The sequence below is a fragment of the Engraulis encrasicolus genome, chromosome 10 (genome assembly GCF_034702125.1).
Source record: "Engraulis encrasicolus isolate BLACKSEA-1 chromosome 10, IST_EnEncr_1.0, whole genome shotgun sequence".
Lineage (NCBI taxonomy): Eukaryota > Metazoa > Chordata > Actinopteri > Clupeiformes > Engraulidae > Engraulis > Engraulis encrasicolus.
In genome coordinates, this window is record NC_085866.1 from 25,568,619 (window position 1) to 25,593,153 (window position 24,535).

General features: G+C 42.0%; 1 protein-coding gene across 1 annotated transcript in view; it reads left to right on the forward strand.

Annotated features, from left to right (window-relative positions):
- Positions 1-971: 971 nt before the first annotated feature.
- The window catches only part of elapor1 (endosome-lysosome associated apoptosis and autophagy regulator 1), a 33,185-nt gene continuing 9,621 nt past the window's right edge, over positions 972-24,535 (forward strand). The window contains exons 1-16 of the mRNA XM_063209667.1: positions 972-1,226; positions 5,617-5,737; positions 7,306-7,486; positions 8,244-8,391; positions 9,050-9,130; positions 9,867-9,972; positions 10,795-10,944; positions 11,603-11,691; positions 12,329-12,506; positions 18,377-18,505; positions 19,846-19,936; positions 20,172-20,259; positions 20,650-20,787; positions 23,117-23,285; positions 23,543-23,643; positions 24,303-24,488. Of these exons, the coding sequence (XP_063065737.1) occupies positions 1,122-1,226; positions 5,617-5,737; positions 7,306-7,486; positions 8,244-8,391; positions 9,050-9,130; positions 9,867-9,972; positions 10,795-10,944; positions 11,603-11,691; positions 12,329-12,506; positions 18,377-18,505; positions 19,846-19,936; positions 20,172-20,259; positions 20,650-20,787; positions 23,117-23,285; positions 23,543-23,643; positions 24,303-24,488 (2,061 nt within the window). The 5' untranslated portion in view covers positions 972-1,121. The remainder of the gene's footprint in view (positions 1,227-5,616; positions 5,738-7,305; positions 7,487-8,243; positions 8,392-9,049; positions 9,131-9,866; positions 9,973-10,794; positions 10,945-11,602; positions 11,692-12,328; positions 12,507-18,376; positions 18,506-19,845; positions 19,937-20,171; positions 20,260-20,649; positions 20,788-23,116; positions 23,286-23,542; positions 23,644-24,302; positions 24,489-24,535) is intronic.

Sequence of the window (24,535 nt, forward strand, 5' to 3'; positions counted from 1 at the left end):
TGGTACAAGTACCGCCGCATTGCTCTCTTAGATCACCTTTGGAAGCTTGCAGGGGTGAGGCATAAATGCAATTTGGTTGTAGGCAGTGTGCACTTGTGTGCTGTGCCACAATGACAATGGGAGTTGCAGTCTCCCAGGTGGGCTTTCATGCAGCATCTTGTACCTGCTCATGACTCAGCCGTGCAGGTCTGGCATATCTAACATGAATAATGTCTGAGATGTGTGTGTGTGTGTGTGTGTGTGTGTGTGTGTGTGTGGACAGATAGACATGTTGGTGTAATGCAGACATGTATGACATTTACGGTAGTCTACCTATAATCATATAGCCTACATATAGGTATGGCTCAATTTGTGGTAGGCTGCTTTCCGTTGATGATGTGCCATATTAGGCCTATATAAAATAATTATATATTTTAAACCTCACATTTAATTGTAACATTTCTGCCTTTACCCATTTGAATATCAATTCATTATTTTAAACATAAAATAAAACATCAAAGTACAAGAGAGTCCTTGTGCACAGCCCCTCAATGCAGGTGCAGGTGTGAGGCAGGAGGAGGTGAATCAATAAACCAAAAGTCAAGAGACACCGCACACTGCTTACTTTTCTTAACTTTATTTCTTGGAGCGAACTTCCGCTCCAAGAAATAAAGTTAAGAAAAGTAAGCAGTGTGCGGTGTCTCTTGACTTTTGGTTTATTGATAAAATAAAACATGTTGTTTCTATGGCTAACTGTACCCAGATGAAATTCACAGTCTCCAAGCTTTTCCAGAACTTTTGCCACAACAGTGTTCATGCTGACCAAGACAGACTTTTCCCCACTCTAATTCTTAATTTACCCTCAGAATCAACCGATTAAACGTTGTGCCATTAGTCGTTTGTTTACATTTCGGAGCAACATGATGCCCAGCCAATAAGAGCGCACGAGCCAGTAACGCGCTCAACGCAAACTGTGGAGGAGAGCAGCGCGCAACACCTAATGCAGCCTGACGTTTCTGACAGCGAGACAGGTCTTCAAGTCTACACAATAACTGCATGTCGGTTAAGGGATAGGATACGCAAGGACCGGAGCCCGTGTTCGCATTTAATTCTGTGTAAACGTTTTTGCGTTGAGCGCAAACATGTACCCTTTTGGCATTACGCACGGCAGGTATGCGGTGTACGCGCTTCTGACAGTGCTTTTGGCGATTCAAGCGGAGTCTAAAGATTTGCCCATGTGTAAAGAGGTAGGCTAAGACCACAACTTTCTGTCACTGATTGTATACTATTACAACGATGCTGGCGCGGTTGACTGAAACTACAGAACACACTCATAGGGGGAATTATTGATTAGCAAACTGTTATTGAGGCCATTGTTTAGTAGGGTTATGACTCTTGGTTTTGGCACGTTAGTGTTTGTGTTATTGATCACATTCTCTATTTCACACGTTATCCTCACATTTTAGACAGACAATTCTGGAGTAACTTGAACATCAGTGAATGATTATTTAGAATAAAGTGTTAGGCCTATATGATGTAACATAGCTTCAATAAAGCTGACATCCTGTGTGTATAAGGATCAATGAAAGAGACTGGTCATATTCCCACAGTAGTTGGGAGAAGTGTGTGAACTCTCCATATGGTACAGTATACTTAGCCTTGTGAACTCAGTTGGGGTGGCAGACACTCTGCACTTCATACTCCCTCTTGGTAAACAGTTGTTTTGTGTAGTTTGAGTGGGAAAAAGTGTGTTCAATATGTTCACATATAATTCAAATAAGTAATGTAAGGTTTGCTTATGCAGTGCTTACCATAGCACAGGCCATACTGTGGTGCAGCACCATAGAATAAAACAGAGCACCACAAATAGATCATTACTTGTGAAGGGGGGTATACGCATCACATTTGCACTGTTCCAATATTTTTGTTTGCTTGTAGCACCACAAAATGCAATTTAGTCTGTATGAAACGCTGTTATCTCATTTAACTATTATCTCGAACAGGGGTAAAGGACTGTCCACACTTCATGTCATGTGCTGTGGGCCTGTGAAATATTGGGGAAATGTTTGTGATGACAATGGGTGAATATCGTAACGGTTATATTACTTTTTATCAATATGCAGTTTTAATTTCAGCTTTGCTTTTCATCACAGATCACTGACAGTGGGCAGCCTGTTTGATGGGGGAGGGAATCGACAGCAAGGGTCTGGTTTGCCAAATATTAATTGATGGGGAGCATAGATGCATTGTTTAAAGCAATTTGCCACAATTTATTCAATGCCTATATTCGCGATTTCACACTAATATTGCTAATAGTAATTAGTGAAATGTAGTATATCGTCCAAATTTGGTTAATCATTTCATTCCAAAGATGTTGTTTTTGTTTTTCAAAACCAGCTACAAAACATCCCATCCAATGTCCTCCTTATGCTGCATGTCTCTGAGAGAGTATAGTGCCTCCTAGTTGGCAGGTTATCGCAAGGTTACGGGTTATGGCCTACTTTAAATATTCCCGTATTTACATAACTGCCGAGGGGAAAGAGCCGCAAGAAACGTTTTAGCATTATCAAGATCTACCGGCCCCTAGTGTTGCACATGCTTCAGCAGCTATAGTAACCAGAAAGGAGAGCATTTGCTACCTCAAAGTGTATTGTGATTTGGACTATGCCGTTTTCGCACCTATTAATTAAGGTTTTACTGGTCCACTCTGCCACAAAGGCTATGGCGCTATACCGTCATTTTTATATCCCTGTTTGGCATCTTGTTCGCTCACACGAGTGACATACACACATACACACTTACACACACGCACGCGCACACACACACACACACACACACACACACACACACACACACACACACACACACACACACACACACACACACACACACACACACACACACACACACACACACACACACACACACACACACACACACACACACAGAGGCACACAGGCACATTAGTTCTACTGAAAATGTATGTATGACTGGGAGATAGATAGACCATTTTCGTCTGGAGCATTGCCAGTGTTGGCTTCAAGGTGAGAGTTCTTTAAGCAAACCCTGAGTGGGGGCAGGCAGCTTTACCAGAGGCAGACTTTCCATTAGACAAACCTAGACAATTGACTAGGGCCCGACCAAATCTGTTCTCCATAAGGGGCCCAACTTACAGTGTGTAAATTAATCAAAGACAAATATGAGAAAAACCTCTTATAGCACCAAACACAAAATGTTAGGTCTATATAATCACTTTTGAGGGCCCCATTCTTAAGTTTCGCCTATAGGGCCCCAAAATGGCTAGATCCGCCTCTGAGCTTTCAGCCAGTCAGCTTTTCAGCTTTTGTCTGTGAGCAGAGCATGGGCACATCCAGACCTCCAGCAAGGCCATGAGATGAGATGAGATGAGATCAGATGGGGGCAGATAGTGTGTCGCCGTGGCCTGTTGCTATGGAGCTGGTCATGTTTATATGCAGATGTGGATTAAGTGCACGGTTGTGTTGGAGAGCATATGCTCTCTGTTAATCACACACAGGCACATACACATACATAGACACAGACACACACACACGCACACACACACATGCAGGCACAAATAAGTGGACACACACACACACACACACACACACACACACACACACACACACACACACACACACACACACACACACACACACACACACACACGCAAGCAGGCACAAATAAGTGGACACACACGCACACACACACAGACACACGCACACACACACAGAGACACACACACACAGAGACACACACACACACACACACACACACACACACACACACACACACACACACACACACACACACACACACACACACACACGCACGCGCGCACACACACGCACACAGAGGCACAAACAAGCATGTAGTAGACACAGAGAGAAAGAGAGAGAGCAAAACTAATGTAGCAGCACTAACAAATACCAGCCTCTCTGCGTGTTGTTCCTCTGTTAACTATTAATCCTGTTGTCTAACTAGATGGGGGCAAATTTACTCTACTAAGTGCTCGCGTCCCCACTGCAGCTGCCACATGGAGCATGTCAGCAATAGGATGCCCACATGGCTTAGAGCCGTGATTCTCAAGCTGTGAGCCCGGGTCCACTGGTGGACCGCGAAGGTGCTCCAAGTGGGCCTTGAAATCATTCTGTACAAATGTAAAGTAAAATTTAACTATTCATTTGAGTATGTTATTTATTGGGCCAGAGGTGGTCCCCAAACAGTTGTGAAAATTGTGATATATCACTGGGACACATGTGATATATCACTGGGACACTTTTTCTTTGTACACTTTATAATTTTGTGTGTGTGTGTGTGTGTGTGTGTGTGTGTGTGTGTGTGTGTGTGTGTGTGTGTGTGTGTGTGTGTGTGTGTGTGTGTGTGTGTGTGTGTGTGTGCGCGCGCGAGAGAGAGAGAGAGAGAGAGAGAGAGAGAGAGAGAGGGAGATAGATAGAGAGAGAGAGAGAGAGAGAGAGAGAGAAAGACAGAGAGGGAGAGAGAGAGAGAGAGAGGGTAAGAGTAAGTAAGGGCCACAAGTTTGAATAGGTTGGGAACGTCTGGCTTGATGGGAACCCCTGAGTGTTTGCAAGTGTTCCTATCCAACAGCGTCCTGCTGGGTGGTGATGTGTGTTTTTGGGGAGTAGGTACAGTTCTTCATTAGGCAGGCTGCAGGGTTTTATTTTTCTTTAAAAAAAAGATATATGCCTTAATAGGATTATTGTAATCTGTTCTAGTCTTATTTTGTATTGTTCTTCTGTCATTGGTCTTACAGTAATTAGGCTCAGTAGGCTGCAAGTGTAAAGCACATAGATGCCTCAATAGGACTTTTGTATTCAGTCTGTCCTCTGTCATTGTTTGTCATTAAGTTCAATAGGCTGTAATTGTAAAACATACTGATGCCTGAATAGGATTATTACTTGTGTGTGTATTGTATTTGTTTTGTTGTAACGCAACAGCTTTTTCAAAGTCTGTTTGGTTTGTTGGTGTTTATTTAGACCCTTTGCCGTGTTTACCTGAGCCTTACTCACCTGATACGTAACGTAAGCCACCTTGAGAAAACGAGTCATGTTCTGTTCTGTGCCGGCCGGGACAGCCAGGAGCTTACCAGACATCCTTGATGGCAGCGATTAGTACAACGGGAGAGGCAGGCTCCTGGGCAAATATTTATCCATCCTCCACCCACCCGCCTCACCATTGCAGCCAGCTAAGGATCGTTGCACTTCAAGGGAAATGTAATTGTGATTCATGATGATGGCTGATGGCTCCTACCTGATTGTCTATGAGCATTTTACATTTATCACGAGTGAAATAAAACAATATATATATTTTTTCATCTCACTCCACTTTCGTCGTGCTCACACCAGAATACCACAGAGGTTGTCAAGAATGCTTTGAGGCAATATTTGGATTTATATTGGTGGCATATTTAAACATTCAAACATAGAAGTACATTTTTGAATAAATTATATATTTTTTACATTTTTCTGGTTTTGGAGGTACAGGAAGAGCCAACACATAATAACACAATCACGAACAAATAGTTGTGCCTTCGTATTTTCTGGCTTATCTTCTCACAAGTATGGTCTCTTTGCTTTCACATTTTTTTCTTCCTGGCAGTCTGATTACCATTTTGAGTATACAGAGTGTGATGTGCTGGGCTCCCGATGGAGAGTAGCCGTGCCCAACAAGCCCAACACCTGCACCAGCCTCCCCGACCCTGCCAAAGGAACACAATGCAGTGAGTATCACATCCTGAAACCAACACCACACAGGCAATTTTGCAGTGTTAATTCAGCAACACTATTCTGAGCACATAGGGTCCCACTCAATTTTCATGTTAAATGTTAACTATTTGAGTGTTGCATTAATACTGTGAAGCCATATATGTATTAACAGTAGTGTTAAAGGTGCAGTGTTAAAGTTGCACTGTGTAGAATGGGGCAAGGGTACTGCAACTATGGTGCTCATCGAGACTGTGCTGCCTATTACCAAATTTGATCTTTTCATGAATATTTACTAAATAGTAAACCAATATTTCCTAGTATAACCAAAGTACAGTAAGTTTTGCAGCTAAAAATGTCTATTTCTGGAAATTAAAAATGGCGGAACATGGAGAAGATCCCCATTTTCATGTATGATAAGTGCAATTTTCCCAGTCATAATGAATACTTATAATCTCATGAAGTGCACATCACTGACAAGCTCTTGACACTCCTTAGGATGCAATTAACCCCTTAACACAGAGCCTCTGTTATAACCTTATTGTTACCAAAATGGTAATGACCAAGTCTTAATTGGTTACCTAACCCTCCTTGCATTGTCACAGCAATGTTGTTATGATGCAGTTGACCGACGGGCCCATCTGCCGTAAGAGGCTACACGAAAAAACAGAAAGGGAGAAGCTTTTCAGATTTTAAGCAAAATCAATGCAGTTATATTACACAGAGAATAAAATCATAGAAGAAGATATCAAAACCAGAAGGGGGGACAATTGTACCCCTACAAATCAAAATCTGCCTTTATCCATCTAGCAGTACAAATATGATAGTTGTATTTTAGCTACCTTTTTTAGTAGGCCTACTTTTGAAGCTGGAACTGTCGTCTGGCAGTAAAGCTCTACTGCTGTGCAATCATCTAACTAATGCAGAATTATTGACAATTATTTGTGCTTGTATAATTGTTCACTTAGTGAAGGCTGCCATTGCATTTCTAGTATATAGGTACTACATGACCTTGCTGTCAACAGTGGCCCTTGTGCAGGGATAACATAGAGGACATCATTAGTGGATACTTGAGCAGCCTCATTGACATACGTAATTAACCAAACATGCCGTGCTTTGACCTCAGTTAAATAGGATACAGAGGTCAACAACATGCAACCAAAAATTGTGCACATAATTCATGTTTATTTGTTGGTTTTCAGTACAACATATAGTGTGGATCCAACTTATGTTGACTCTTCTACATCCAGATGAAAATATCACCCAGTCCGGCCCTGCCGTGGCCAACCGGTAGGGCACTCGTCTGCCATGCGGCTGAATTGGGAGAGAAACGGGGATGGGTCTGCAAAGGCCCCGGGCCGGGAATCGAACCCGGGTCCTTTGCCGACCCCTCCCCGTTTCTCTCCCAATTCGCTTCCTGTCCACCTCTCACACTGTCCTATCAAATAAAGTCGAAAAATACAAAAGAAAGAAAAGAAAATATCACCCAGTCCAAAGCATTTTATTTTCTCCTCCTGAATATGTCACCGCTGTTCCATTAAGTCCAGTACTACAGACAAGTATCACCTGTCCTCTGCTTCCACAGCATTCTCCTGCAACACTGGGGAGTTTCTAGACATGAGGGTCCAGGAGTGCCAGAAGTGTGCGGCGGGGACCTACTCCCTGGGGACCGGGGTGGCCTTCGACGAGTGGGACACTCTGCCGCCGGGCTTCGTCGCTCACGGGGTTAATCTGGACGCTGGCGACATCTACATGAACTGCTCAAAGTGAGTCCCTTCTACAGTATACAGGTGCATGGGGACGCTGTGGCTTAGTAGGCTAAGGTGCCTTGTCATGAATACAGGGACTTGGGTTCGAATCGAAGAGTGGTTAACAAAAACACACAGTTATTTTCCACACGCCGCGCTCTTCCTTTTTGTTCGTGTGTCTCTGAAGTAGTCAGACAATAAAGGGAATAGATCACACTTAGATTTTCTTCGTCCATTGCAAGGTTAGACAGACGTTTCAGCTACAAGAGCTTTCATCAGTGTTAAGAGCCGACACATCTGTCTGACCCTGCAATGGATGAATAATTAAAAAAATAAAAAACTGAGTGTGATCTATTTCCTACATTGTCAAACAAAACACACAGAATACAATTAGGCTGTGGAGCAAGATACTTGTCTCTCTTGTCTGGGGTGCTAATGAAACTTAATTTGGGCTTGCATGCCCATGGGGACCCCGGTTTGAGTCTGACCGGGGCCATTTCCCAGCCCTGCCCCAGAAATCTCTCCTGCTCATTTCCTGTCTCCTCTCACACTTTCCTATCATAATAAAGGCCCCAAATGCCCCTCAAAACATACTTTAGAAAAAGACACTTGTTTCTTGAAAGTGTAGTTGTTAGCCACTTAGCAACTTGGGTAGTTACCAATGGGAAAATGCATTGCAAACAACAAAGTAGCTAATGTAGTTAACAACTATAGTTTCGAGAAATGCGTCCCTGACCTGACTGGCTCTGGTTCTGATGTTCCCTCTTGTACACAGCTCCACCTGGACCCCGAGAGGAGACTTCATCGCCTCCAACACAGATGAGTGCACATCCACCCTCTCCTACGCCGTCAACCTGAAGAAGCCCGGCTCCGTGTCCTTCCAGTACCTCTACCCCGACAGCAGCATCTTCTTCGAGTTCTACGTACGTTTGATTGGACTCCCAATTTCACCTACACTGTAAAACAGTGCAAGCCAGTAGAAATACGAGTTGCCCTGCTGCCTTGAGTTTGTAAGTTAACTCAACTCGAGGTTTAACTCAACTTCAGGCTCTCTAAAGTCAACTTACAAACTTAAGGCAGCAGGGCAACTTATTTGTTTTTATAATGGTTAATCAGCTGCAATGTTTTACAGTGTTGGATCCCCCACCACCGTTGCAATAGTCCTTTTCTGAATGATGATTGAGACCCTAGTTGACCCCCCTATTCTACTAACTAAAGAAGGGTGTTCACCTGAAGCGTTACGTTCCTTGTTGAAGCAGAGTTTTTTTTTTTTCATTTTTATCCTGTCAGTTGGTTGTCCTGTTTCCAGGTCGGACGTTTTCTTGGATGTGCGGGCTTTAAACTACTCCTATGATTATGTTGTTCAAGGTTCAATTTAAGATTCAAGATTCAAAAGCTTTATTGTCTAATATGTTGAAGTCTTGTGTGTGTGTGTGTGTGTGTGTGTGTGTGTGTGTGTGTGTGTGTGTGTGTGTGTGTGTGTGTGTGTGTGTGTGTGTGTGTGTGTGTGTGTGTGTGTGTGTGTGTGTGTGTGTGTGTGTGTGTGTGTGTGTGTGTGTGTGTGTGTGTGTCTATCTACAGGTGCAGAATGACCAGTGCCAATCCTCAGAGGAACAAAGCAGCTGGATGAAAAGCACAGACAATGACTGGGGCAGTCACTATGTAAGGACATAGCTTGTTGTGTGTGTGTGTATGCGTGCATGCGTACCTGCATGCCTGCGTGCGTGCGTGCGTGCGTGCGTGCTTGTGTGTGTGTGTGTGTGTGTGTGCATGTGTGTGTGTGCGTGTCTGTGTGGGTGCGTGCATGTGTGTGCGTGTGTATGTGTGTGTATAGAGGGGTTTGGTAGTGTGTGTTTCTCTGTGTGTATCTGATTATGTATGTTTGTATGGATGTGTGTGTCCTTCTGTCTGCCTGCCTCTACGTATCTGCATGTTCTTGTGTTTGCATGATTAATGTAAATGACGCCATCCTCCTTCTACTGAATAAACATCTCTGTGACCTCTCCTGGTACCATGTGTCTACAGGTGTTGTTTATATCTTAGATGATTCACAAGTTATTCTTGTTTTTTTTTATTTATAGTAGTATTCCTTTTTTTTTTACTACTTTCTACTATCTTAGATTTCACTTATTTTTTCACCATTCATTAATTAGAGTAATATTCTTGATTGTTTTCACTTGAAATGGAGTGTCTTAAATGTGTAATGCCTGTAATATAATGTCTCACCCGTGTTATGTGTCTTTTACATAGTGAAACTGAAGACAAGTTTCCACACTTGTGGACACAATAAACATTCACTCATTAATGAATTAATTAATGAATTAATTAATGAATGAATTAATTAATGAATTAATTAATTAATTCATTCATTCATTCATTCATTCATTCATTCATTCAGGTGCCGCTGAGTAGTGGCAGTAACGTGCTGTACTGGAGGACAACTGGCTTCGCCATCAACGGCAACTCAGCCAAACCTATCCTCCTGCGCAACATCGCCATCGCAGGTCAGATTGGAGTGCACCACAGATCCTAGTGCACTTCCTACTGAGCACAGCAGACATTTTACAGTCATTACATTTTTTGTATTTTTTTTGTACAGTCATTAATTTTTTTGTGCAAAGAAACTTTACTTGACTTGTAAGCGTTAAGCTTGCAAGTAATGTAAAGCTTCTTTGCACAAAAACAGACCTGAAGTGTTGCGGATTGTCTCCTTTTTATACATAAATTTCAACTGAATCCTGAACCTTCCAAACAGATGAGCGGTGGCCTATCACAACTTTAGTTAACATTCATTACATTGAAATATGTGTCCTCCCCAACCCTGCCATTGGTATATCTTTGATCTGAGTGCTACACTGCAAAGCTTTGGAACCAGCGTCCCGACAATGTAAAAAAATGCACCCACTATTGATAGTTTTAAATCCAGACTTCGTCCTCAGACTCCTCTCCTTCATTTGATTCTAATTATTTCTTGTTTTCCTTATTCATTTACTTTTTATTTTTTGTGATGCATATTGAATTGCATCTGTGTATGAAATGCGCTATACAAATAACCTTGCCATGCCTTGCCTAGGGTGTATCGTACATTTCTGTGTCTAAATCAAACTTCATGATTGTAAGAAAACTTATACATGGGATTTTGGGGGTCAAACTTAATATTTTTTTTTATCTTACTGGCTTCTTGCACAGTCCTGTGTTGTAACGGTGTTGTGATACTGCAGACCCAATTTTGTTGCTCTTTATCCAACCAACTGTCAATTCAACAGTTGAATGTTGAATCTTGAATTATCCCCATCTTACTGACTGGCTGTGTATCTTTTCCACAGGTGTGGCCTACACATCAGAGTGCTTCCCCTGCAAGGCGGGCACCTACAGTGCGGAGCCAGGGGCATCCAGGTGTGCCCCCTGCCCCGCCAACTCATACTCCCACAAGGGGGCCACAGCCTGCCAGGAGTGCGACAAAGACCAGTACTCAGGTGTGTATGTACATGCACGCAAGCAGGGTGCGATTTGTAGGGGGGGATGGGGGGATTGTCCCCCCTTCTGGTCTGGATATTGCCACTTTTTTCCAAGATTTTATCACAGTTCAATGTAATTCCATTGATATTGCTTACAATCTGAAACATATCCCCCCTTCTGGTTTTCCGACAAATCGCACCCTGCACGCAAGCACACACGCACGCTCACACGCACACACGCTCACACGCACACACGCACACACGCTCACACGCACACACGCACACACGCACACATATACACATGATGCCCTGTACATAGGCATTATCTTCTTGTTTCTCTCTGAGCACACACACACACTCTTTCTCACACAAACGCACAATGATCCAATTAAATAATCATAATAAACTTTCTACACTTGATGAATAGTTATGGTTATAAATGCTTTAATGATTTTCACATTAATAAAGTCACATTTCCATTAATATGTTGCCCCTTACGTTGAGAGATGTGAACTGGGGCATTGGTCTACATGACCAGGAAGCAATGGTAAACCTATTTGTCAAATGTTGAACGAGGTAATGATTGATTGTGTAGCAGCGTGCTATCAGTGAATCTTAATGTCTTTGGGATTTTCCTAACCCCCCGTTGGCTCTCTTTCCCCTGTGTGTGCCGTAGGTATAGGCTCAGGGGAATGCCTGACCAGGCCTCCATGCAATGAGACTGACTACTTCTACACACACACACCCTGTGATGCCAATAGGACGGTACGGATATTTTATCATTTTTACAAACTATTACTAGTATGAAGTTATAATAAAGCAGTAGTCAAATAGTTATGTAGTACTTAGTCAGCGAAAAGCTGGCACAGAAAGGTTAACATTTACAAATGTTTTAGTGACTATAGTAATAAGTTGATAAAGGTGCACTGTGTAATATTTGTAGTAGCTCATTTCCAGAATTCATGCTGCCCATTCACAAATGTGACCTTTTTACTTGCACTTACTTTACTTACCTTTATACTTACCACCACCATCAAATTCATTATGACTGGGAAAATTCCACTTTTAATACATGTAAAGGGGGCTCTGCTCCATGGTCCGCCATTTTGAATTTTAGCTACAAAAATGTCTGTATTTTGGTTATACTAGTAAATATCAGTTTATTACTTATTAGTAAATGTCAGTTTATTACTTATTAGTACATATATTTAGTACATATTCATGAAAAGATCAAATTTGGCAACAGGCAGCTCAGTGTCAATGAGCAGCATAGTCGCAATACCTACTCTGGCCACAATCTTACTCAGTGCACCTTTATTATGTAGAAGTAATGTAGCTGTCCCATTGCTACAGCCAGGTAGTTCAACTAACTGGCTTGTTTGTGGCGATGCTGTGCTTTCAGACCCAGCTGATGTACAAGTGGATCGAGCCAAAGATCTGCAGTGAGGTTGCCATAGGAGGGGTTCAGCTGCCGGCCTCAGGGCAGATGGAGAGGTGCCCGCCCTGCAACCCCGGCTTCTTCATGAACAACGCCTCCGTCTGCCAACCATGCGCACACGGCTTCTACTCCAATGGCACAGGTGAATTAATTACATTACATTACAGTTAGCTGATGCTTTTTGTCCAAAAGGACTTACAGCTATTTAGATTAGTATTGGTTACAGTCCCTCGAGCAGTGTGGGGTTAGGTGCCTTGCTCAAGGGCACTTCAGCCATGGATAGAGGTCTGGGGAGAGTTAAGAGCAGCATTTGAACCTGCAACCCTCTGATCTTAAGTCCACTCCCCTAACGACAAGGCCCCGAATTACAGTTTTTGCCGACTGCTTGCACACAATTTGCAAAATTTGGCTCATAGAGTCAAAACTCTACACACAAGCCAATTACTCTCAACACTTGGAGATAAGCCCTTCACATATATGGCAACATGAAGCTCTGCTATAAAAGCATAAACATTGCCATAAAAACCTTACAATCTTTTGTCAAAACCTCACTTTCATGTCAAAAGACACACAAAAGCACCAAATCAGAAAACAAATTAGATCAACTTAAAAACAGCTGTCTACTTTATACAAAACACAGCAGTCTTTCTTTTTGGAGCAGTCTATTCAGTCTCACAGAATGTACATTTTCACAAGACCCCAAAATTCAATACTGTACATTACAAAACTGCACCTTACAGTACAGGACATTATTATACGGCATTCTAGAATGGTGCAAGAGCTCCCATTCACTTTCAATGGGCGGACCCAACGTTCCGTGGTCACTACTTTTCTGTATTGCCCACCTAATACAGTTTTTGCCGACTGCTTGCACACAATTTGCAAAATTTGGCTCATAGAGTCAAAACTCTACACACAAGCCAATTACTCTCAACACTTGGAGATAAATCCTTCACATATATGGCAACATGAAGCTCTGCTATAAAAGCATAAACATTGCCTTAAAAACCTTACAATCTTTTGTCAAAACCTCACTTTCATGTCAAAAGACACACAAAAGCACCAAATGAGAAAACAAATTAGATCAACTTTAAAACAGTTGTCTGCTTTATACAAAACACAGCAGTCTTTCTTTTTGGAGCAGTCTATTCAGTCTCACAGAATGTACATTTTCACAAGACCCCAAAATTCAATACTGTACATTACAAAACTGCACCTTACAGTACAGGACATTAAACCGAAGCAAAATATATCTCAAACAGTACATCACTCTAAATAGAACAGTGTGTAGGTGAACTTATGTACCTTTTTGTGTATTGGTTATATTCACAAATTTTCAAACATCTAAATATGATATAAATATGGGGTTACGTCAACATGCTGTAATGACAATCATAGTCAATATAGGCTACTTTGTTTGGTTATGAGGTATTCACGAAATACAATACATTTCCACAGACACACTATGCAGCTGACATCTACATGACATCATCAAAATTATATCATGTTCAGTCAGTTTGCTCAAGTGCTTGCTTGGTTGTGTTGACACTATTTCTACAAACTATCATGTTCACATTACCTAACATGTGATGATGAAGACAAAAGGCTACTCTTGGCGGCATGTATCAGGCTAGGTTTTACAGTACGTGAGTCAGGCACTAGCTGTGTATATATGGTGCTCTTTTCGCCGATCGGAATAGATCTGATCAGATTAGTCTGATCGGAATGAAGTATATACATTACATTGAACTCGAACGTTCGAATACCTGCCACGCGCCGTTACCAGGGACAGTGGTTAGCAACAGGCCGGGCTATATGGTTGAAACTGCGATAAACATGAAAGTATCGCTTGCTTTATTTAGAATTTTAGTCTTTCTGAAAGTGCAGCGGGAAGCGACACTGCTGTACTTAATCTTGCGCTTATGGGCAAGTGCGTAACAGCGGCACTCCGACGCGCTGTTGTCACCAGTTCACTTAAAACACCTCACAAACAAGAAAGAAGTCTGTGGATGAGAGTACGAAGCCAGGGTTGGTGGGAGAGAGTTGTTCTGCAGAAATTCAGCGACCAATATGGCGTTAAAATGTTAGGATAACCAGAGCTTCTTTATTAAAATATGTGACACGATTGCGTCACAAACAACCAAGTGGAATAGAGTGTATACATGGACCATCTGATCGGACTACACCACCTCTTCTAGTCCGATTAGAATTCTGATCCGATCAAAGAAATCTAGTCCGATCGGGCCGTATACAAGGGAATTCCTGATCGGAGTAGAAAAATATCCCTATTCTAATCGGATCAGAAGTGCCCATGTATACATACCTAATGCCATACTCCATATTCTACACTTTAGTACCATTGTGCTATTCGCCTTGTTTAGCAAACAAGCAATCAAAGTAAAACAAATAAATGCAAAATAAAACAAATGCAATGTAATATAAAGCATGCAACTTTATAACATGGCAGAATAGTGTTCAATTTTGAAAGCATGTGTTTTATTGTCTGTGTCTAAATCTTGTCATATATCAGTGTGTTTTGTTTTTTTAACAGATGTGTTTTCACAATGACACTCTGAGATTTTACTTTTGAACAAAGTGTCTTGTCTATGAAATTGTGTGTAGACAGCTGGAGTCTGTGTGTTGCGTAAAGGAGCAAGTGCCTTGCTAAACTGGTATGAAAGTGTAATGCTTGACTTTTGTTTAAAGTCAAGCAATAAGTGTTTAAGTTATGCACCAACAACTTAACGATATGCTACTTTGGTTTAAGCATCTGCCTATAGTGTTTAAGCAGTAGGCAAAAACTGTAATACCCGCTGCCAATGGCAACGAGTTTGGTCACTTCAGAGATCGCTCCGCAAGTAGATCGGTCATATCTTCAATGATATGTCTTGCCTTCTGATTTTTAGCAGAATGGCAGCAGCGCGATTAACGCACGCTGCTGATAACCCACTGATGCTCCGGTAACCAACCACTTCTCAAACGTCTCAAGACGAATTGCAACAACACTAGAAGTCTCATTCAGCGATTAATTTTAACAGTTATGTCATCCTGACGAAGTTAGTAACAAAAAAAGGCAGAGTGCAGCCCATCAGGATTCATCAGCAACATCTCATGTCCGAGTGTTGCTGTTCCAAGAAAGCAAACTGTCACTGCCCGCCGGCCGCTGTCGTGACATCTTTTATTAAAACTATTGCCTTGTATTTTTTATTTCATTTGTGTTTTTTACAAGTGAGGAGTTCGTTGACAGTTTCCTTAAGGGTGTAGCCTGTAGGCTAGAAGTTGCCTCCTCCAGCCAACCATCCGGCGCACAGTGCTGTGCCTGTAGCAGGATCGATAATGATGGTCAGGGCGCACAGCAGTGCTTGGGTTGCTATGCTTTGTTTCTGGATTACTCTCGCCGATTAGTTATAAATATTCCTGTTATGAACCCAGGTTTAGTAGCCTAGATATCGCGCAGTGAACGAGGCAGCCTGCCAACAGTATGAAGCGCAACGTGGCTGTGACAAGTTAGAAAGTAGCCAAACTCTGTTGCTTGGTAACCTTTTTAAATTATGAGCGTTCAACAAACTATCTTTCTTTGCGCACGCTATAAAATGGCAATAAACATGTTATTTTAAACTACCTGTTAACTATTTATGCTTTCTAATGTTGGTAAAAGCCGTATAATAAGCGGGATAATGTATTGTCCACACGTGACTATAGGAAAATATTTCCCTTCGAAGCGGAATAACACCCCTCCGCCTTCGGCGTCGGGGGGTGTTATTCGCCTCGTCGGGAAAATATTTTCCTATAGTCACGTGTGGACAATACATTATCCCTTACTTATACCGAAGCAAAATATATCTCAAACAGTACATCACTCTAAATACAACAGTGTGTAGGTGAGCTTATGTACCTTTTTGTGTATTGGTTATATTCACAAATTTGTAAACATCTAAATATGATATAAATATGGGGTTACGTCAACATGCTGTAATGACAATCATAGTCAATATAGGCTACTTTGTTTGGTTAAGAGTTATGAGGTATTCACGAAATACAATACATTTCCACAGACACACTATGCAGCTGACATCTACATGACATCATCAAAATTGTATCATGTTCAGTCAGTTTGCTCAAGTGCTTGCTTGGTTGCGTTATGAAAATGACACTATTTCTACAAACTATCATGTTCACATTACCTAACATGTGATGATGAAGACAAAAGGCTACTCTTGGCAGCATGTATCAGGCTAGGTTATACAGTATGTGAGTCAGTCAATGCCATACTCCATATTCTACACTTTAGTACCATTGTGCTATTCGCCTTGTTTAGCATACAAGCAATCAAAGTAAAACAAATGAATGCAAAATAAAACAAATGCAATGTAATATAAAGCATGCAACTTTGTAACATGGCAGAATAGTGTTCAATTTTGAAAGCATGTGTTTTATTGTCTGTGTCTAAATCTTGTCATACATCAGTGTGTTTTGTTTTTTTTAACAGATGTGTTTTCACAATGACAGTCTGAGATTTTACTTTTGAACAAAGTGTCTTGTGTATGAAATTGTGTGTAGACAGCTGGAGTCTGTGTGTTGCGTAAAGGAGCAAGTGCCTTGCTAAACTGGTATGAAAGTGTAATGCTTGACTTTTGTTTAAAGTCAAGCAATAAGTGTTTAAGTTATGCACCAACAACTTAACAATATGCTACTTTGGTTTAACCGTCTGCCTATAGTGTTTAAGCAGTAGGCAAAAACTGTAATACAGAATTCAATGCCTCGCCCGGCCGTGGCTCAAGGGGTAGGGCACTGCACTGCTACGCCGGCGACCCGGGATCAATTCCGGTTCTTTGCCGACCATTCCCCATCTCTTTCTACCCATTTGCTTCCTGTCCAACACTTAACTGACCTGTGACAAATAAAGGCAAAATGGCCAAAAAATATGTGAAAGAAAATAATTACGTAAATGCCTGTCCATCTGTCCTTCCATGTGCCTGTCTGTCTACCAGGAGACCACATGTTTAATACCTGACCCGAATTGGTGGTTGGAAACAGTTTCTTTAGTTTTTATTTTTCCCCTCCCTGACTATTACCGGTGTTATATGTGTCTTTAAATGTCCACGTGGGCATAATGTGTATTTATGTAAGCTACTTGACACCTGGATTTCCCCTTGGGGATCAATAAAGTTACTCTACTCTACTACTCTACATTAAAAGACCCCACCCAAGTGTGAAAGAAAGTATGCATAGTGTCATTGAAAACTGCAAGGGTTCAAGTTACCAACGGATGCAGAAAAAAGCTGTGTATCCATGTGCTGCAGTGGCTGTATGCATGCATGCAGTGCCAGGCATCTTGGGTAGTGTACACACTGTTAGTGCACTCACTCAGGTACTTAATATCAGGTGATGTTTACATCCGGTGAATAGGACGCATAGTACAGGTCATGGAGACATTCTAGATAGCATCTTATGTCGGATCTGTTTGTGCTGGAGACAGGTTTGTCTAGGGTTGCACTTGTTGTACCTTTACATGTGATAGCAAAATGTCCAGGACAGGTGCAAGCAGGTGGTGCATGATCTACTGAATTACAGCAGTGAACTTGCCGAATATGTTGTTACACATTTTCAACAACATGTTTTTTTGTGTGTTCATGTATTCCTCGTTTGACTGTGTGTGTGTGTGTGTGTGTGTGTGTGTGTGTGTGTGTGTGTGTGTGTGTGTGTGTGTGTGTGTGTGTGTGTGTGTGTGTGTGTGCCTGTGTGTGTGTATGTGTGTGTGTGTATGTGTGTGTGTGTGTGTGTGTGTGTGTGCATGTGTGTGTGTGTGTGCGTGTGCACACCTGCGTGTGTCCGTGTGTATGTGTCCGTGTCCGTGTGTGTGTGTGTGTGTGTGCACACCTGCGTGTGTCCGTGTGTGTGTGTGTGTGTGTGTGTGTGTGTGTGTGTGCCTGTGTGTGTGTGTGTGTGTGTGTGTGTGTGTGTGTGTGTGTGTGTGTGTGTGTGTGTGTGTGTGTGTGTGTGTGTGTGTAGTATGCTCGGAGTGTTCAGCAGGTACGGAGCCGGTGGTGGGGTACGAGTACAAGTGGTGGAACAGGATGCCCAGTAACATGAGGAGCTCCGTCTACAGCAGTGACTACAGCGACTCCCAGAGAACCACAGGTAGCGCAACACACACATGGGTGTAGAGCCCAATCTCATACAGGTACAACAACACACACATGGGTGTAGAGCCCAATCTCATACAGGTACAACAACACACATGGGTGTATAGTCCAATCTCATACAGGTACAACAAAAACATGGGTGTGATGTAGGGCTGTAACAATATTGTATCGAACCGAGAAATCGGGATACTCAGAGTCACAATACTGTATTGCGATACAAGGAGGAAGTATCGTGGTACGCCCTTTCAAAGTTTTGTTACCCATTAGTCCAGAAAACAACCTTATGATTTGATGTGATAGTGTTTCCAAGCTTCAATGGAGATACATTTCAGAAATCGTGTGTATCGAACCGTTGGTCAAAAATCGTGATACGAAACGAATCGTGACTTGAGTCTATTGTTACAGCCCTAGTGTGATGTAGATGTGGAGATGCGGATGGTGGGAACATGTGTGTCCTGTCCATCCATACCACTTTTGAGATTAACCTAGCTTATCCCCACCATGATTCCACACACATATAATGCAAAAATAGTACACCCAGACAATTTGCCATTGTAATCTCCCCACCACTTTCTAAGCCAAACATACCTCATAGTCTCTGCATAATACACAGGACCACTCCATAAACACAACACATGCTGTGAGGAGGTAGTGCTTGCTCATGAATGTCTTCAAGTTTTTGGCACGCTAAAGTTCTTGGAGAAAAATGAATGTCTTTGGGTGCGCAATAAAAGGTATCACCTTAGAGAAGAAAAATCCGCACTACAAACTAAGTCTCATTATTTATTTATAGATTACCACCATGTCCACAAGGAAACGTGTTTCGGCTATTAAGCCTTCATCAGTGCAAGGTACTCCAGTGCGAGTACCACGCACTGATGAAGGCTTGATAGCCGAAACGCATTTGCTTGTGGACATGGTGGTAATCTTCAAATAAATAATGAGACGTAGTTTGTGACTTATTCATGAATGCCCATACTGTCACAAATATACTGTACATGTACGTATGTACATTATATTTGGTTTTTATTGGCATGATTGTTAAACACTGACAAACATACTATGGTATGTGACCTCTCTATTATGTTTTACTCTATTTTTCCTAGTTCTTTATGGATTCAACATATTATATTTACATATACATTTATGTAAATATTTATATTTACATGCATTTATATATTTATATATATTTTTTTAATATAATTTCCTGCTTCTTTAAATTTGATTATGTATATTTGTGTGCATCTCAGTTTAAATGAATGTTCAAATTGATCGTTGCACCCAGCCGTCATAGCAGCATGTGGTATGATTTTGAACATGTGTGTGTTGTTGCAGCGTGGGAGGTGGCAGGAGAGTATGTGTACACCACCCCTGGAGACATGGAGACAGGCTACATGATGCTCACCCTCAGCGTGCCAGGCTATAGGTCAGCTGTTTGAAATGAGAGGGATACAAGAAACAAAGCAATACATAAATAAATTAAAATATATAAATTCATTAATTAAGCTGTAACTGCATATGTTTTTTTTTGCCAAAGCTAAGTCTGAAAATGTACTTAATAACTGACTTCATACCATCTATTTTTTATCATTATTTTTTATTGAATGATGTTGATGACATGGTGACTGCTTGTTGTGTTAAAATTTTGTGTTTTTTGGCAGTTCACCACAGGCAAACAGAGAGCTGTCCAGGATCACATTCGTGTTTGAGACGAAGTGTACAGCTAGCTGCATCCTCCTCTTCATGGCTGTAAGTAAACCAACACACTGTAATACGCATCCCTTTTATTTTCCTTGCTTCATTTTACTGTTTGTTTTAATCCTATAATGCACTTTCAGTTTAACTGAATCATAAAGAGTAGAATATTAATTTTGCAACCTAGAGATCTAATGCAGAACTGCAGAGATATATTACATACTGACATAAATGGTAACCCCAGGAAATTAATAGTGTGTGTGATTATGAGGCCCTGTGTGTATGGGGGGGGGACCACACACACACACACACACACACACACACACACACACACACACACACACACACACACACACACACACACACACACACACACACACACACACACACACACACACACACACACTTTACTTTCAGTTCTAATGACATGTTGTGTCCTATCAGGGCGTGAGTGAGAGGAACAACGTGGTGGTGGAGAGCTGGCGGGGGACCAATGGGAAGCAGTCCTACTCTTACATCATCAAGAGCAACAGCACCGTCAGCTTCACCTGGGGGTTCCAACGCCACGGCATGCACACTACGGTAATGCTGCACATTTCATACATTAGGATTTTTACCAAAATGGTATTAATAACCAAGAGCACCGCTGGTGCCATCTGCATGAAAGGTCTACAGTCAGGGTAAAGGGTCAGTCAGTAGCAGGTCCATATTACAAAGGCAAAGTGCTGTAACTACGTCAACTTTGAAACTGAGAAAAAATGTGTACGGTAATGGGCCAGTTGGCCTCGAGGCCGCCGTGGAGGCCTTCGTTTTTTTTGGGTTTTTTTTAACATGTGTTTCATTCCATTTATTCACTTAAATCTATTTATTTATTATTGTTATTATTATTATTAATTTTTTTTTAGTTTCCAAATATCATCATGCTGAATATTACTATGCATATTACAGTACACACTAATCATAATGATGCTACATTACTACATACTACTGTGCAGAGATATGGACTTGTGACTTGTGACTCGGACTGACTTGTGACTTGAATCACAAATGACTCGACTTGAGACTTGACTTGCCAATATTAGGAGTGACTTGTGACTTGACTCGACTTGTACGCTATTGACTTGAGACTTGACTCGACTTGACAGTTTTAGCTTGCAATGACTTGCAATAGTGCTCCAAGTCAATTATTTTTATTTTTTTTTGCATTTTGTGTGTGAACAAAAATGCATGAAAGAAAGAAAAATGATTGAATTATAAATAATTTACCTTCAACCATAGTCAAAAACCATGCTAAAAAATATATGATCAATTGTGGATTGCATGGTCACCCAAACAAACATGAAAGCTTGTCTGCAGCCGTGCTGTAATGGTTAGGGAGTTGGGCTGAAGATCACAGAGTTGCAGGTTTGAATCCCACCCTTAAACCCACCTCTCCCTACATCTCCATCTATGACTGGAGTGTCCTTGAGCAAGGCACATAACCCCACATTGTTCCAAGGACTGTCACCAATATGTGCATTGGATAAAAGATGAAAGTCATTTTAATGAATAATTATAAACCGTGGTAAAACCATGATTACTTTTCAGAGTAAAACCATGGTTCATTTTACAGTTAAACCTAGTAAAACAAAAAACCATGCCGAACCATGCTCAAAAAAACATAAAATCATGGTATACAATGGTCGATTTTCGGGACATGACTGGCGAAGGGGGACATGCAAAGCAATGTGGAGAGGTAATGAATTTATGACCAGAGGTAATTGTCAATATTGCACATAGAATACAAGGTGACTTGTTAATGACTTGGAAAAAATAAGACTTGGACTTGGACTTGACTTGGCTTTGGCACGACTTGGACTTGGACTTGACTTGGTCAAATGTGTCGTAACTTGTGACTTGACTCGGACTTGATTGGAAGGACTTGAGACTTACTTGCGACTTGCAAATTAGTGACTTGGTCCCATCTCTGCTACTGTGCATACTACAATCTAATACAACATTAATATTAGGGTTATGGTTTTAATTATAACTGCACAAAATGCACTCAGGGTAAACGGTGATGTCCTCTGTCAGATGTGTCATCAGTCAATAGCAGATCGTCTTGCTTGAACTTGAAGGTTAATGGAGTAATATTACATTATTTCTACTCTTCATGTAGTCATATAGTAACTTGGTCATGACATAATAATACGTCATGAATTTATTCTGAAAAATGATCCTAATGGTATCATTTAGCCTGTTGTCATTACAGTGGATACCTGAAGTTCATGGTGTTAACCCCTTCTTTGTTATGTCTATGTCTTAAACTGTTACTTAATGCTCCCTGTAATGCCATAGCAATGTTGTTACATTGTAGTTGAGTATTTTCAGCAAATAGTGAATAGGCCTGCTGTTGTGTATCGTGAATGATAGATGCTTGAATACCGGGTTCAGGATTCCGTAATAAATTTAACACTTAACTTAGATATCAGGAGCATCACACACAGGCAGCATCACCGTGGCATCACTGGTTACTAACTGACAAGTAGTGTAACTGATATGGAATAAAATGTATCTTCCATTACGTGCGTGCGTACTCTAGATACAATGTCACTCACTTGAATCATAAACAGAAACATTACATAAATGTTCTACACCAGCCGGCGACCCCAACTGGGGGGGGGGGGGGGGGTGGGTAGCGCACTAAGCCCCCCCACATTTAGGCTTGCATGCCCACGTGGACCCCGGTTCGAGTCCGACCAGGGTCATTTCCCGATCCTCCCCCGTCTCTCTGTCTCACTCACTTCCTGTCCCCATCTCACACTGCCCTGTCAAATAAAGGCATAAAAGCCCCTAAATAAAAAAAACCCCAAAAAAACAAAACAAAAAGAAAGAGGACACTAACCCTCAACTGCTCCCTTCTGTGTTTCAGGAGAGCCAGTACAGCTCCGACTTTGCCAAACTCTACTCGTTGAGCATTTCCAACGTCATTGGGGGTGTGGCGTCCCAGTGTCGTCACTGTGCCCTGGGGGGGTCATCTCAAGGTCAAGGGTCAACTTGCGTCCCCTGCCGGCCAGGTCACTACATGCTGGAGGGTACAGGTGTGTGTAAGGATAATGGAAGCAAAGGACAGCACTCCACAAATGTTTCTATGTTTATTCGCCCACGAAGTTTTGGGCAGAGCCATTCTTCAGTATGTTACATGCTGAAGAAAGACTCTGCCCGAAACCTTTTTGGGCAAATAAACACAGAATAATCTGAAGAGTGCTGTCCTTTGCTTCCTTTATTCATTTATGGTTTATGTGGGATTCAGCACCCAGTTGGTGTGAGCGCGTCTTCTTTACCTTTTTGGGTTCAGGTGTGTGTAAGGCCTGCCCCCCCAACAGCATCGTCCGCGCTGAGCAACAGGTGGGACCGGAGGCCTGTGTACGCTGTGGGCCCAACACTTATCCCAACAAGGTGAGCACAGCACAGCACAACTCACACACATGTGCGCACACTCACACATATGCACAGACACAGACACAGACACAGACACAGACACACACACACACACACACACACACACACACACACACACACACACACACACACACACACACACACACACACACACACCATTTGTCAGATAGCCAGAGTGAACTGCTTGGTTTGGTATACCACGAGGCAGTGTTTCCCCCAGAATTTTTGTTAGTCAAGGTGGTGGGGCGTTAAAGCTGTGTTTTTTTGCCTTTTCACTTATGGCAATAAGTTGAGCACAGCACAGCACAACACACACAAATGCGCGCACACTCACAAACGTGCACGTGTACAGACACACAGATGTGCATGTGCACGCACACAGACACGCACATACGCAAGTACACAGAGTAAGTATGGCACTGTACAGCACAACATAACACACACCGACAGGCGCACAAACACACTGACACACTGACATGCACAGACCAAGTTAGACACAGCATAAACACACACACCACCCCCTCACACACACACACCTACAGATGAAAATTTGTCTGACTAATCCTCACCGTTGTTTTTTTTTTACTGAACTGCATTGTACGGTTTACTGTACATTGCATTACATCTGCTCTTACTCCTTCATTACTTCTCTCTAGGCCCACTCCACCTGTCTAAGTGACTGCAAGCTGACGGTATCCCAGAGAGACGGAGTGGTAGTGGAGACCCTGCACTACGACTTCTCTCCTCTCTCCAACGTCACCATGGCCCACAGCACACCTCGCTTCACCAGCAGGGGACTCAAGTACTTCCAGCAGTTCAGCATCGCACTCTGTGGCGGAGAGGTATATTGACACTCCTATGATTGGCTGAATCCAATGCATTGCTAGTA